Source organism: Sebastes umbrosus, chromosome 17 (genome assembly GCF_015220745.1).
Source record: "Sebastes umbrosus isolate fSebUmb1 chromosome 17, fSebUmb1.pri, whole genome shotgun sequence".
NCBI classification, from domain to species: domain Eukaryota; kingdom Metazoa; phylum Chordata; class Actinopteri; order Perciformes; family Sebastidae; genus Sebastes; species Sebastes umbrosus.
The window spans coordinates 29,493,917-29,510,658 of NC_051285.1; the positions used below are offsets into that span (position 1 = coordinate 29,493,917).

Consider the following 16,742-nt stretch of genomic DNA (forward strand, 5'->3'; position numbering starts at 1 on the left):
CAATAGAAAAATATATTGAATATGATATTTTATAAAATCTGGTTGTTTAGGTTTTTGTGCTGTGATTCTTAGTATTCTAAATAAGTAACGTTCATCTTTACCGAGACCAGTTGGAGGTTTCCTGAGTATGATATTCTCTGCTTTTAAATACAGATTTTTTTTTTTTTTTAAATGTCTTCTGTAAACTTAAAAACTTCTGACCAAAACAAATTCAATGATTTGCCTTACTGTCGCCACAGTTTCTCCACAGTTCCTCCAGCACTGAGAGCTTGGTCTTCTTTTATATTTGGAAGTATTTGGAGAAATATCTTATATTTATTTTCCAAGCGAATTCTCTCCAGAACAAGAAACCGGTTGTTTTATGTATTTCACTCGACATCTGTTTCCATTCTTCTTCAGTTATTTGTGCATCCTGAGATTTAAAGTGAACCACCAGAGGGCAGCAGATTGTCTCTATCTGGGAAATACAGGAGAAAACCTCCTGATGTTAGGAGGACACACTATCGTCTAAATGTTAACCCCAACAGACGGTCTCCTACTTAGAACACTCGTAATAGTTTTAGTCGTGTTTCTGATCAATCACATGAGGAGTGATGTTGGTATGATGCTGCATCTGAAGGAAAAGAGCCACATGTTGAGTGTCAGAGAAGGATTAAGACAAATCTGATGATTGAACACCTTTAAATCAAGATAACTCGCTGCAAAAAAATGAAAAGCATGTACATGAATCTCTTAAGAAGCATCATATATTTGCTATTTATGATAGGTGTTACGGCTGTATGTTTTCTGTGCTGTTGTCCCTTTTCCCACTCTAGTATCTCTGCCCAAGTGTGCTGCACTGCTCAACGAGCTGCCCAGGTGTGCTGCACTACTCAACGAGGTGCCCAGGTGTGCTGCACTGCTCAACGAGGTGCCCAGGTGTGCTGCACTCCTCAACGAGGTGCCCAGGTGTGCTGCACTACTCAACGAGGTGCCCAGGTGTGCTGCACTGCTCAACGAGGTGCCCAGGTGTGTTGCACTACTCAACGAGCTGCCTAGGTGTGCTGCACTACTCAATGAGGTGCCCAGGTGTGTTGCACTACTCAACGAGCTGCCTAGGTGTGCTGCACTGCTCAACGAGGTTGTAAAGGAAGTGTTTAAAAGCTCCTGTACTAGCTGCAGCATCAGAAGGGAGAAGCTTCTGCTGGTGGTTCTGCTGCCTCTCAGTTTAGGACTTTATATTGTCTTATATTATATTTCTTTGTTAATAAATCCTATGGATTTGAGAGTTTTAAAGGTGTGTTCTGTGGCTGCCCAAAGGTGGGGGGGCATAACAACAGGGCAAACAGCATTTTGCAAAGTGTGGTGTGGAAGTGAGCAATCTGAGAGAATAACATGACAGCCTATAGCCATACAAATGTACTGTACTTTTCATGCAAAGGCTGATACAGAAGATGTCGTGCTCATCTCTGTTTAAATACATTATCAGAAGACCTAAATCCAGTATCATTCAGAGTTAACCCCGTCCACGTCTCCATGTGAAGCTGCTGCAGTCTTCTTGCAGCTGATCACGTCAGCTGCTGAACTCCGAAGGTAAAGACAGACAGAAGCAGATGCAGTCACCACTTTAGGGTACAATGTTTATTAGAATTTTGCGATTAGCGATGTAACATTCACCTACATGAAGCAAAGGAAGTCATAAATATGCTAATATGCATGCCTTTTTATTGAAATGAGCTCATCTCATCGGGGGGATGCTCTATATCTCAAGGATGACTCTCGGTGATACGCCTCCACGTGGCTGAACAGGGTGGAATGCACAGAAGCCTTTCGCTCAAATGGCACAGTAAATAAAAGTAGAAAAATCAGCAACAGAGTTTATATCAAATATTTAGATATTACAAATTAAAAGAAACTTCAAAAAAGTCCGAAGTGCACTGGATATTCAGATAGTGACGCAAAAAAGAAAAGAAGCTTTATAATGCGCTGCACTGCACCCGTAGTAGTCGTGTGTTTCTTCTCCTCCACGCGGAGCTACAGTACTCGTAAACTGGCAGAAAAAGGTGCATGGCTTTAGTATTCAAATGAGTCACTGTTTTCATCTGAAACAATACAGGGAGGTTATTTTACAGTGTAGTCCTTATGAATCAATGAATACAACAATCAACAGAACCCAGTGGGGAAGAGCTCAGTTTATGAAGGAGGGTCAGAACTTGGCAACTTTGAGATTCTGTTAGAGGAAACAAAATGAAATGAAGGAAAAGAAAGCAACAACAGCGCGTCTCCCTGCACCGAAGTGGTGTTGTGATCATTAATAGCATGTCATGCTCCATTAGTGAAGTCCTTTAAAAGAGGGATTCCACTTGTTTAACTATTCAGATGGCCATGTGGGGGTTTGGCCTGAGCTTAATGTGCAGGAGGAGGGGGGGGGGGAGTGAGCTCAGCGAAAGGCAGTAGTCATAGTTGAGGTGAATACAATAATGTCGATGGTGAGGAGGATCCGATGGTTGATAATGGTAAAAGATGGGAGGTCATGCAGCTCGGGCCAGAGGAGAGGAGGGTTGGAACGCCGTCTCCGTCACACTGTGGCACCCCCCTGGCCTGGCGGTGCTTTAGGTAGGACACAAGACTGGAGAGGACAAATAGTGGACATTCATGTTAAAAGGGCTCTATTTAAGAATCAGAAATGTCTGATGTCAGGCAACAAAAACAATGAAATGTATGTTTACCTTTCAGTATGTAGTCGGTTAGCAGTGTAGGCACCTTCTCACTGTCCTCCTTCATGGCATAAAGAACTACGAGGAGGAAATAAAACATACATCATCTCTGGGTGGACACTTTAGTTCCAGACAGTAATTATGATGTGACTTTGATACAGATGTTATGGGGGCGGGGGGGGGGGTGTACAGGCTGGGCTTCTTACTTTTTGTGAGCATCTGCAGGTCGTCAACAGATGGAGAGGTGGCTTTCTTCTCATATGGAATAACTGTGTTTAGATACTGAAAACAGAGAAGTTCAACATGTTCAGAGACTCATCACAACCTGAGAACAACCTGAAAACAACCTGAGAACAACCTGACAACAACCTGAGAACAACCTGACAACAACCTGAGAACAACCTGACAACAACCTGAGAACAACCTGACAACAACCTGACAACAACCTGAGAACAACCTGAGAACAACCTGAGAACAACCTGAAAACAACCTGACAACAACCTGAGAACAACCTGAGAACAACCTGAGAACAACCTGACAACAACCTGAGAACAACCTGACAACAACCTGAGAACAACCTGAGAACAACCTGACAACAACCTGAAAACAACCTGAGAACAACCTGACAACAACCTGAGAACAACCTGACAACAACCTGACAACAACCTGAGAACAACCTGACAACAACCTGAGAACAACCTGATAACAATCTGACAGAACGTGCTTTGTGCTGTGCTCGCCGCTGCTGGTTCAGCGCACATCACAGTACACTTTGGGCCCTCTATGAGCTGCGAGCTCTGCTCCACCCTGCTTTCTTTGGCACAGCAAAAAGCCCTCATTGCGCCGTGCAAGCCGTTGGAAATAACGTATTTCAGAGCACAGCGTTCTGTGTGAACGGCAAACACCACCAACTGATGTTACTCCCAAACTCACTGACAGATCTTTTAATCCACATGCTACAAAAATCTAAGTTCTAAATGTCACCTGATGCTGTGAAAGGTTTGTTTACATCCAGCAATGCCTAAAACTGGAGCGAACAGACCTCTATGTTCAACTATGATCAGCTGAAAAACATTCATTTATAAATCAAACTTCTCGTTTATACAGTATATACGCAGTTGCCTGTAATTCATATGGACGAAACAGAGACATTTCTTGTACCAAAGCATTTTGCTTACTTACACTATCACCACAGATCAGATACACAGAGTAGGCCAATCATCCCTGTGTACGACCTCAACTGTGCGTTGGACTGAGGCAGTGGCTTACATATACTACTGTAGTGGGACTCCTGGCCTTAAAGGACCCCTGCACTGCCAAGGCTGCCACAGCACAGCTGGTGCAAGGCCCTTCCTGTTGTTAATGAGTTATAGTACAGCTGTAGCTTAACCACAGCACCATGAGAGGCAAACCGCACTATAATCAATGAGCACTACCATAGCGGTTTATATACCCTCAGTAGCTCCTGTCTATTATGGTTGATATTACATTTCTAAGTACATTCCTCAGACATATTATGAAATTACCAAGTATGGGCCCGACTCGTAAACAATGTAAACACGACCTCATTTTGACATTTGACCTTTGACCTTACCTGTTTCTCATTCCCTGTGCTTCCAAATGTCTGTCTGATGCCCGTCTGCAGGATGTTAGACAGTCCCTCCATGCTGAAACGCTGCAGGTCACAACCACACACACACACACACACACACACCACACACACACACACACACACACACATACAGAGCATTATTACGAGCTACTGATCATCACTTCCTTCCAAACATGACATCATGCAGCGAGATAGGCTCCTGTTAGCTTTATTGATTAAATTACTTATATGAGTTTAGTAATGCAGCCTCAGGTATGCAGCAGTCACAACATAAAAACACTGCTGCTGCATTGCATGGTGGGAAATATCCATTAGGTTGTTTCCTAACGTTACTGGACAGGAGGAGACTGGATGCAGACGACCGGTCACTTTAGGATCTTTCCTGGAAGATACTTAACAGACTAATGGGCTGAGATCCATTATGTGTACAGTCAGAGGGAGGAGGGGTTGTTGTCAGGCACTATATGGTTTCACCTTTTCTCTCATTTAACTCAATGAAAACCGCAGCGCACATTTGCACGACGTCATTTCCTTAATAAATCCGGTCCATTGTGGCATAACTACCTCTGGTATAGTGACGCTGATGAGAGCACAGGTTTGCACACTCAAATGAAATGAAAGGTGCATAAAGCCTAGCAGGCCACCCCTCCCTGCCTCTCACCTTGACAGGCATGCTCCCCGTCTTCTCCGTGTGGCCCGGGGAGGCGGCCGTATTCCCTCCTCCGATCACAGGGACCGTCCCCCCCCCCCTGCAGGCTCAGGGCCTTGTCCCGGCGTCGGCGTTTACTGCTGTCCCGTTGCTCCTTCTGCCTGTTCTGCACCTCCATCAGGGCCGTGATGAACGTGTTCTTCACCTCTTTCTCGAACTCCAGCTCCTCGCGCCGAGCCAGCTGGCTGACCAGCTCCTCAGAGTACTCGCGGATGGCGGCCTCGACCCTTTCCAGAAGCTCAACGAGCGCTGAGCTGGGCATCAGGCTCAGGCCTGCGGTGGAGATGAAGGGGGAGAGAGGGATGGTTGGGTTTCATTTAGTGCAACAGTATTAAGTCTGTAACACTGATTAGAGGTGAAAGACATGAAGACTTAAGGGTAAGGCTTAGTGATATAAATTCAGACTACGGCTGTCGATTAAAATATTTAATCACGATGAATCACAAATTAATCACACATTTTATATATTATTTTATCAACATGGGAGTGGGCAAATATGCAGCTTATTACACATCCCAGACCAACTGAGTTAAATGAACAAATGACTCTTAACAGCTGCTGCCCGAGTGCCAGTTAGGAGGAAATTGCATTAATTAGAAACAAACAAACAAACAGTAACGTGGATTATTTCCAGTTTTACCTTCGTAGGAGCAGTTGTTGTTGGAGGCCTGCGACAGCTGCCGGATCTCCTCCAGCAGGGAGGGCTTGGTCCTGGAGGAGCAGGGGCTGCTCTCCTCTTCATCCTCCTCCTCAGTTTCTCCCGGATCCGGAGAGTTCTCCATCATCTCCACTATCTCCTCGATGACCTTGAAGACAGAGAGAGAGAGAGAGAGAGAGAGAGAGAGAGAGATGGAAGGATACAGCGAGACAGTTGGATGGACAGGAAAGAGATAAGGAGACAGGGATAAGTACTCACATCCATAACCATCCATTTGTCAGTAGAGCGAGGTCACTAACATGCCAGAAGCCTCCTGTAGTGTACGTATTGTACCTAAATCCATATTAGTGTCTACAACAGCAGTGAGCGGCAGAGGCAGTCTTGGATTAAGGCAGGCGTCTGTCTAAACTCCGATACCAGCACGATAAATGATCAGTCCAGTAACACTCCACACTGTCCTACAGGACACGTAGGCAAAATAGACCAAATGAAAAGGTACTGTATGCATCCAATGCATCGAGCAATGCAAAGATGTGTCTGGGGTTCCTCAGGGCTCTGTTCTCGGTCCTTTACTTTCTCCCGTTGTTAAACTGATGATATATTTGTCCAGGAGCGTTGCCAAGATTAGATCATTTCTTTCATTGTGTGATTGCACAAACCCTGACACATGCCTCCATCTCGACCCATATAGATTGCAAATTTTGCAACTGTGGGACTAATAAAAGAAAATCTTCTCTTATCTTATTGCCCCAGAAATCAAAGACCTGCCTCCAGCTTGTGCAAAAATACAAGATCCAGAACATTTGAGCACATTTCCACCATTCCGGCCTCCCTGCACTGGTTACCTGAGGCGTTTGTGGTTTGTCCTGAAGGCACAGCTGGCCTTGACCCATCCTATATTGTTGACCTCTTCACTCCGTAACCCCCCCCAGTTGTAATTATCAAAACACACACACACACACACACACACACCTGATCAGCTGTGATGAGAGGCTCCTCCTTCAGGCAGTTGGCGTTGTCATTCTTCTCATTCATCTCCTCCTCCTCTTTTTCGTGGATCTGCAGAATGTGAGACGAAACGTGGGAACAACAAACGAATGACTACGACAGCATGTCTAACTAAGAGAATGAGGCAAGAACAACTTGTTTTATATGCACTGGAATTAATGAACTGAATCATTTTCCAAAGGAAGCAGAGATCAGTCACGCTCATCTGCATCAGTCTCGTGCTTAAATATCTGAAAGGTTTTAAATTATTTAGTAAAAAGCAATTTGATATTCTATTTGTTTGTGTTTTATACCTCAGAGTTTTAGGGCCACATTGAGGGGGAAAAAATTGCAGATTAAGAGAATAAAATCATAATATTATGAGAAGAAAAGTTGTAATTTAATGATAATAAATCTACGAGAGAACAAGTAATTTCCTCCTCCACCAAAGAGGTATTCTCCTCCAAGACTGTGTGGTTCTTTCTTCAGAATAAACTCAGTTTCTTGCTCAATCTTTTCCAGGTCCTGATACTGATGATAATGTGGTGCTGAAGTATTTGGTTATTTGTGAAACCTAAACTAAAGTAGAACTTCACAAGGTGCTCCACGTTCCACATTTTAACACTATTTCCCCTCTAAAATAACACGTACAATTACTACTTTATAATATTACGACTTTATTCTCATAATACTACCACTGTTTTCTCTTAAACTTATTCTTATTCTTTATTCTCGTAATATCTGATTTGATTTTTTTTTCCTGAATGTGGCCCTGATACTCCGTTGTAGTTTTAGTAGTTTATACCTCATTTATTAACTTATTTGCAAAATTGTGACTTTCATACAGTTTTGTTAGTGAAGTTAATTGTAATGTGAAGAATCGATCTGTCGGTCCAGACCCAAACATTCATGGTTCCCAGATGTGACCTTTCCTCTAAATGACTCAACAACTTGCTCTGAAACATTCATGTTCCTGTCAGGATGAATTATAAGCTGTCCCCTGGTGATCAGGTTAAAATTTAAATGTGTCCAAAACTTAAGTTTATGAACAAATACCTGCAAAAAATGACATCCCATCAGCCTCAGCTGGACTTTGAGTTTAGTGCATCAGCATGTTAGTATCTTAGTCATTATAAGAATGTTGCTAATGTTAGCAATTACCTCAAAAAGCTCAAAGCTCTGCAGCGCCAAAGTACAGCCTCACAGAGCTGCTAGCGTAGATTTTTAGTGTAGTTAATTAATTATTGATAAAGTATAACAGTGAGACAGTTCATTGGAAGATTTCTCATTTGATAATTTACTGGAAAAAAAACACAGCAAGCAGATGTATTATGTGATGTTTGGAATAAATACAAGAACTTAAGGAATTAAAGATGCTGTGGCAGAAGAACTACTTTATACACACAATATCCATAAGAACAGGAAATGTGTCACTTGTGAAATATTTATTTTGGTATAAACATTTTAAGTTCGAGAGAATCCCAACAACTGAACTGAAGGCAGGTCTATAGCTGGATATGAGCACTCACACCAACAACCGTCTCCCTCTGAGACTAAATCGTTCTGCTCCGGCCTTGACCAGCTCAAACAAGGCCCAGACTGCTGAGCGCCGGCTGTCCAGTTTTTGTATGTGACAGCCAATTAAGGGAGGAGTGGGGGAGGAAGAGGGAGACCTCTGCTGAATGGCAGAGCAGTCAAGGTTGGGCAAGCATGTCTTCAAGAGTCGGCATGAAATGAAGCCTCAGAAAGAATGAACCAGACAGCTACAGATATAAAACCATAACAGTAAAAACAGCCCTTATAAACTAGTGGGACAGACAATAGGGAACATTTTCATTTCTAAAAAGTTTGTCAAGAAATGTGGAGTTATTATTATAAGGCCTAATAGCACATCTACACCAAACAGAAAGATGTGGAGTGACCTGTACCTCCTGCTCAGACAGATTGCCGTTGAGTCCCTCTGAGTCGTCCCAGGTGGAGATGTAGTTGTCAGTTAGAGCATCCCACACACTGCAAAACAACACACAGAATATGCACACATATAAACAAGGGCACACACACATATAGAAAAACAAGCATCAAAACACTATTCTGGCCTTATAGCTCTAAAGGCCGTCTACCACGGTAAGCTGGTCTATCCACACCCACAGTTATATAACTGGAGCTAGAGTTATCTCCCTGGTTATAAGGACGGCTACTCAGACCCGTCTTCAGCAGCCTGCAACTCTGTCAATATTTCAATGTGGCAAGTCAATGATTGAGGTCAATACGCAGAGCTGGAGGCTGCAGAGGAACAATGCACAACAGAAAAAAAAAACACAGCTTACTACTCAGTAAAAGGTATCCTTTAGCAGAGATTTAGATAAAGCTTCTCACATCATTGTGCCGGCGGTCTCCGACTGCAACCCGGAGCAGCAGCGTCTGTCTGAAGGACGAATGACATCAAACTGGCAGAGAAATGTCCTTTGTGTTGTTTTTCCTCCTCTCCACTGAGAGGTCGGTTCAGGCCTGCTGCCCTGCTCCCAGTGGCACTGCCCACACCCGGACACACACTGGACACCATTCAGCTCCCGGCTTACCTCACCCAGCAGGCCTGCATGCCATTACTGTGCCAGCACCAGCACAGAAACAGGGTCAACGGTTCATTACCAAGCAATCATAACCAAGTGTTGGCCAGAAGGAAAAGAAAATGAATTATATGAAACATTTCCCCGTCAGAGAATTCATTTACTCTTCAAATGATTTCCCAAAAGTTAAATAAACCAAACTAAAGCTGCTCAGTGGAGCAAATATGAGGTCAATGCCTAACCTTAACTATTGGAGGTCAGTGCCTAACCTTAACTATTGGAGGTCAATGCCTAACCTTAACTATTAGAGGTCAATGCCTAACCTTAACTATTAGAGGTCAATGCCTAACCTTAACTATTAGAGGTCAATGCCTAACCTTAACTATTAGAGGTCAATGCCTAACCTTAACTATTGGAGGTCAATGCCTTACCTTAACTATTGGAGGTCAATGCCTTACCTTAACTATTAGAGGTCAATGCCTAAACTTAACTATTAGAGGTCAATGCCTAAACTTAACTATTAGAGGTCAATGCCTAACCTTAACTATTGGAGGTCAATGCCTAACCTTAACTATTGGAGGTCAATGCCTAACCTTAACTATTAGAGGTCAATGCCTATCCTTAACTATTGGAGGTCAATGCCTGACCATAACTATTAGAGGTCAATGCCTAACCTTAACTAGTGGAGGTCAATGCCTAACCTTAACTATTAGAGGTCAATGCCTAACCTTAACTATTGGAGGTCAATGCCTTACCTTAACTATTGGAGGTCAATGCCTAACCTTAACTATTAGAGGTCAATGCCTAACCTTAACTATTGGAGGTCAACGCCTAACCTTAACTATTAGAGGTTAATGCCTAACCTTAACTATTGGAGGTCAATGCCTAACCTTAACTATTGGAGGTCAATGCCTTACCTTAACCATCTTGCGAGAGTTTTGCAAATTCTGGGTTACCTTCTAGACACGTCCCTGTAAGGCTCTCCGGTTTTAAATGAGTCCCTTTAAATCAGAGGACACCCTCCAGGGAACAGAGATATTATTCCTATAGGCCATAACACAACACAATATCCTCAGTGTTACAAACATCATTAAGATCTGCTTAAGGCGAATACATATCTAGTGAATGTGATTTGAAGTCACAGCATGGATTGTTACTTGCGAGTATTGTTATGAAATGAGAGAAACAATGAGACATTGTTTATGACAAAAACTTCAGAGGAGGTTGGAACAGTTTGAATATACTGACTTCCCTGTCTGTGCCACAGCGTCAGTGTGAGGCATTAGGTACATGTCTTGGTTATAACATGCAGATTAGTGTAGTACTGTAGCACACAGCCATGTGTTCTGTGGGCTAATCAGTCAAAGCTTTATTCTTCAATACAGACTCATTTTTAACGTCATGTGATTCCTTCCAAAAACTCTCCTCTTTCACCGACAGTCAGGCTACTTTTAGCGTGATTCCTATCCACAGTGTGAAGACGAGTGTATTTCTGCCTCAGTGCCTGCTAGCTAAAGGAGGAGGATCTGGCAGCCAGCTGGTGGAGAGGCAGAGACAGAGACACACCAACATGAGCCAAAGCTAACTGAGGCGTACAACACTGAATTATTCAACATGCAGCCCGCCTGTGGAGCTGGGGAGGGCGGGGTCATACCTGCTGATTGACGGGTTGTTTGGGACATTGCAGTCTGCGTGAAAATATTTTTGGCTTTTGCCATGTGGGACGTGCTGAGCCACTGTTCTGGCCTTGAGAGTGTGTTGTGTGTGGTATTGATGACAGCATAATGCCTATGCTAGTGTGCAGGTAACACAAAGGGCTGGAGGAATAGTCTTTTATTATGTCACTATATTTGTGGTCGTTTCTATCACTTTATAATATTCCTGTTGTCCCAGGTTGCATCACAAAGCCCAAATGCAGCAATATGTCAGCTGAAAAGTTGTCTCATCTTCAACCGCTTATCTGGGGTCGGGTCTCGGGGGCAACAGCTCCAGCAGGGGATCCTAAACTTCCCTTTCCCGGGCCACATTAACCAGCTCTGACTGGGGGATCCCGAGGCGTACCCAGGCCAGTGTGGAGATATAATCTCTCCACCTAGTCCTGGGCCTTCTCCGTGGCCTTCTCCCAGCTGGTCGTGCCTGCAGATGCCCGAACCACCTCAGCTGGCTCCTTTCAACGCAAAGGAGTAGCAGCTCTACTCCGAGTCCCTCACGGATGACTGAGCTTCTCACCCTATCTCTAAGGGAGACGCCAGCCACCCTCCTGAGGAAACCCATTTTGGCCGCTTGTACCCGCGATCTAGTTCTTTGGGTCATGACCCAGCCCTCATGACCATAGGTGAGAGTAGGAACGGAGACTGACCAGTAGATTGAGAGCTTTGCTCACCTCTCTTTTCGGTGCGGTAAAGCGAATGCAATACCGCCCCGCTGCTCTGATTCTCCGGCCAATCTCACGTTCCATTGTCCCCTCACTCGCGAACAAGACCCAGAGGTACTTGAACTCCTTCACTTGGGGTAAGGACTCGTTCCCTACCCGGAGTAGGCAATCCACCGGTTTCCTGCTGAGAACCATGGCCTCCGATTTAGAGGTGCTGATCCTCATCCCTGCCGCTTCACACTCGGCTGCGAACCGATCCAGTGAGTGCTGGAGGTCACAGACCGATGATGCCAACAGGACCACATCATCTGCAAAAAGCACCGATGAGATCCTCAGCACCGAACTGCAAACCCTCCTCCCCCCGACTACGCCTCGATATCCTGTCCATGAATATCACCAACAGGATTGGTGACAAAGCGCAGCCCTGGTGGCCAACCTCCACCGGAAATGAGTCCGACTTACTGCAGAAAACCCGAACACTGCAATGCAAATGCTTTTTGATAAGTACTATAAGTGCCAGTTTAGGTCAGATTGAACTGTAACAGATCCATTAAAACCTCAGTTGTGCACACTGCAGGCTAGAAAATAGAGACTGACGAATACCACAAAAGGTAGCTGAAAGCCCCAGAACATTTGCACGTTAGTAAGTGGACCTTAAGCTATGAGTATTTTGACCAGAAGCTCCTTCAGGATGAAGAATGGTTCCCCTTCCATTCAGCCAGAACTGAAGAAGCTTCTTGGATGAGAAGTGAAACGTCTTCAAGAATCGAAACCAAGTCCAGTTGCTGCTGATTTAACCCTTGACTTGGATACCATGACCTGTATGACTGAGAACCTTCACAAACATATATTATTATCTGTGTGCTCACTCACTCTTCATCCTGCAGCCTCTCCTCATCCTCCTGGTTGTGTGACTGGTTGCGTATGGGCGCCAGGACCTCCGTCTTGGTGTTGTAATTGTGGAAGCAGACGTTGAGCTTTTCGTCAAACTCGTTCACCAGGTCCTCCATCGACTTGAAGCTCATCATCTCAGAGAAGTTCTCCAGCTCAGAGAAGTCCTCGCGGGTGATGGAGGCCAAGGGGATGGTGGTGGTGGTGGTGGAGTAAGAGGAGTGTTTGAGCGCCGGGTGGTCCAGCTCGTCCATGCGGCAGGGCCGGAGGTCCTCAAACTCCTCATCCAAGCACACGAGAGGGGCTTCCATAGTGTCCCCTGTCTGCTAGTCTCTGATCCCTGCACACAGAGAGAGAGTAGTGGTTACATAGTGTTTAATGCATTGTTGTTGCTAAATCAGCAAGTTTCATCAGCCTTCCTTTAACGAGGCACGGCCACTGCTGCAGCAGCTGTTTAAAAGGAAAGACTGCATCTGTTCTCATCTGTTAGATTTACCCTGAAGGATTTATCTAAATCACGCCTACCTCACCTCATATGGAATGGCACCATGCTGTCTAGACAAAGAGGAGATGGAGGTAGATGTGCCAGAAGGGGACCGGGTCCCAAAGGGAACCCAACCAGTTGGCTTCTACTGGTAAACCACAGTTAATTAAGTACATCTTCTGGGATTAGACTGATGAGGTTTCCAACCTTCTGGGACATGAGAGTATAGTCCATAATATGATATATTATAGTAAGGCTAGTCTTTAGGGTTTCTTTAAGGGATTTGATACATATATGGGTGTAAAAATATATTCATTATTTGTGTCATAAATGGAGTCAGATAATCATAATGTTGCTCTGAGAATGATTCTGATTTAGAGAGATGGACTCATCTTCTAATGTCAACGCAAGCACCAGTTGTATATAATAGTATACGTCCAAGGATACATTTTTACAGCACGTTTGGGGGTTGACTGTTATGATAATAGAATTTTGACAGTACATACAGTATATGCATAAAATGATAGAGTGCTTCAGGGATGACGCATTTTTGTAGGCCAACCAATAAGTGATCATCTCTCTGGTTCCCTCCACTAACAGGAAGTGATCATCTCCTTGGTTCCCTCCACTAACAGGAAGTGATCATCTCTCTGGTTCCCTCCACTAACAGCCAATGGGATTGTTCCATTGGGTTTTTGGATTAATGCAGAAAACCATCTCTGTGGCAAACAGACATTTATGATACTTACACCTTTTGTTCCAGAAGATAATCTCCACAAATGTATGATTTTTGAAGAGTAAATGAAATCGGCAGAAATTAAAATCTAACGTTAGAATCGGTCAGATGAGTATACAGAACGAGGCTGTAAAGGCGGACTAGTGTTCGGCCTGATGACGTTTAGTAATCTTATTTAGCTTGTTAACAACCGACATATTTTATATTGTACGATAAAATCTCTTCAGCTCGTGTTAACCACGGACCTTATTTCAGGTATCTAACTATTGACTTCCAGACGAGGGAACAGGAAGTGCTAAAATCCTAACTCATTTCCAGGTTTTAGGACTCATTCCTACAGCACTCTATGTCCTGAAACACTTCCTTGGAGCTCCTCATGGCCATTTGTAAATGAAAAATGAAATCTCATTTTATGAAACAGCAGAAATGAATGAATGGGTGTGCATCAGCAAAAAGAAGCAGTCGTTCTTGTGGAGGACTTCATGCTGCAGTTAGACTTTTAACCCCCTGAGAACTCGACCCCGACCAACTGTACTGTCTTTCAGAGGTGAGAGATTAATTAATGTTTTTCTGATTTATGACTAGAACAACTTGTGCTGCATCTCACGTTAATCTTCAGGTTTCGAACTTTCAGATGATGTACACCACTTCTGTGTGACTTCAACAGCTGACCTGCTATCTCCCCCTAAAGACCCCCTGGACCCACCTAAAGAAGACTAAAACGGGTCTACTGTGGGTCTCGGAGGGTTAACAGAAAGTTGTACCTCGGTCAGGTTTTCTGACGCAGTGTAATTACAATAGTGAGGCCTAAGTTTCACTCTTTGTGCTTTACTGGACTGTGGCCTGGCCAGTAAAGGAGGGTGAGTACAGAGGAGCCCATTTAAAAACAAGCTTGTGCAAGCCTCTCCCTCCCCATCACAGCACTCAGCAAAGTGCTGCTCTGTCAACAGCCGGATAGTGTTTTAGCTAGATAGCTCTCTCCTCTTCATGCTGCTGTGATTCTTTTTTAATTGCATCTACTTTGTCTTTGGCTTAATATGTCTCTGCTGAGAAAATGACTTCATGAATGAATCCTTCCAGCAGAGAAATGAATCAGCCCCCTTTTGCGTGACAGTGACTGACAACTTGCGTCCGTCAGTAGATGTGATTAAGGTTATTTGGTCTACTCAATAAGCAACATTAGGAGCTGACTCTAACCTTTGCAGGAGGTACCGTTACTTTGAGATATAGCAGGGTGAAAATTCAATAATAGTACTTCCCAGTCCCGCTGTAGCCTTTCTATTTACTGCTAGCTTTAGTTGACTCTGGACTATTTTGTATGAATTCACAGCATCCACATCAGAGCTGCCAGCAGTGTGGATGGTGTGGAGGTGTTTGTTTGAGATGTGCAGGTATTGAATGTCTGTGTTTGGGAATGTGTGTCAGCCTTTTCTTTTTTTATGTGACCTTCATTGAGAGTGGTGGTGGCGGTGGTCGTTGTGGTCTCAGGTGCATCTCCGTGCTCCACAAGCATGCAGGTATGAAAAGAGCCAATCACAAGAGCTCACCGGAGGTCATTTAATGCAACGGAGACCCATTTTTACTGTGGGAGGGATGACCACAACTACATGACCAAACAACACATCCAACACCTCTTCCACTGCAGATTTTAAAAAGCATTGATGACACCATCATAGTGAAAGTCCATTTACTCTCATGTTGGTTTATTTAATTCTGAATGAGGAATGCTGCCAATGCCAACACATGACTAGTGCTATTTAAATCCATTCGTGTGAGCCTGCTGTGTATTGGGAATATGAAATTAAATTATTGCTCACATCTATTATGACCCTTGGCTAAAACCAAAATATGACTCCAAGCAGGAATCATATTTGTATTGAAAATGCCTGTAAAAATCATTCTGATTATTACTGAAATGGATTCAAATCAATATTCAGACAGCCGTGGCAGAAATGGAAATCAAGCAAATGCATGTCATCAGCTCATCAGAGGGAGAAATAAAAAGAGGAGAGTGGGGGAGGGAGAGAAGAGAGAGGAAGGAGAGATGGAGGAAACCATGGTTACAAGGCAAGGATGGAGGGAAGATGATGCACACGACAAGGACCTCAAGAGAGGTCAGGACTGTGAGGATGAGCAGCAGGATGAGAGGTGCAGCAGGAAGGCAGATTACCTGCAGTAGATGTGATGCTGTTGTTATGGCTCGGTGTGTGGAGGCTGGATCTTCTCAGACGAGGAGAATCTGTGCCTGAGCCTCCCTCTGCTGCAAAACCCACCGATGATGACGAGCAGCAGCAGTTACATTCATTCCACGGTGAAATCTGGAGAAAAACAAAAATCAGGGAGGTAAAGATGGCAGCGTGGTCTGAGCTTTGGTCTGTTATCCCTTCCTCACCCGTTAGCCCACAGCCACCCTTATCTGTCCTCCCACAGCCCGTTGTTTTCCAATCAATAGGCAGCCAGCCCAGCTCACACAGAGCCTGCGCACTGCCAGGCCTCTGACGATATCAGCTCAACCCCTCCCTTTCTTCCATCACTATCCTCTCTTTCTCCCTTTGTCCCTGCCTCCTCCCTGCACACATTAATCCCCCAATATTCATGAGGACAGAAGGAGGAGGAGGACGAGGAGGAGGAGGAGGAGGTTTGGGGGAAGGAGATGTGTCTGTATAAAGGTAGCACATTGTCTACCTTGTAGATCCTGTTTATATCACCAGCTTTCCTTCTCTACTTGATCATTCTGACACATATCTGAGCAGGATGACATCATAGAGAAGAGGATGTCTTATTTTGAATCTGTATATACTGTATCTGCACAAAAAAAACTGCAAGGTGACAAAAATGAATGAAAATCACACTATACAGCGTTCAAGACTATAGCTTTGAAATATTGATTGCCATAAATGTTGTTATTTAACTTTCTTGTCAGAAGACAACCATGTAATCAAATCTTTAAGCCGTAATAATCTGCTGCACTCCAATAAAGATGAGATGAGACTATATTTACACAAACTCATCAAAACTTCCTTGCGCT

General features: G+C 44.1%; 1 protein-coding gene across 1 annotated transcript; it reads right to left on the reverse strand.

Moving 5' to 3' along the window:
* Positions 1-1,595: 1,595 nt before the first annotated feature.
* On the reverse strand, positions 1,596-16,183 carry fez1 (fasciculation and elongation protein zeta 1 (zygin I)). Its single transcript, XM_037749392.1, is given in 11 exon segments — positions 1,596-2,608; positions 2,709-2,774; positions 2,903-2,978; positions 4,291-4,371; positions 4,970-5,044; positions 5,046-5,290; positions 5,658-5,823; positions 6,648-6,734; positions 8,591-8,672; positions 12,477-12,834; positions 15,885-16,183. Coding segments are annotated over 10 exon segments (1,224 nt in total). The 5' UTR covers positions 12,806-12,834; positions 15,885-16,183; the 3' UTR covers positions 1,596-2,591.
* Between the last annotated feature and the right edge of the window lie 559 nt (positions 16,184-16,742).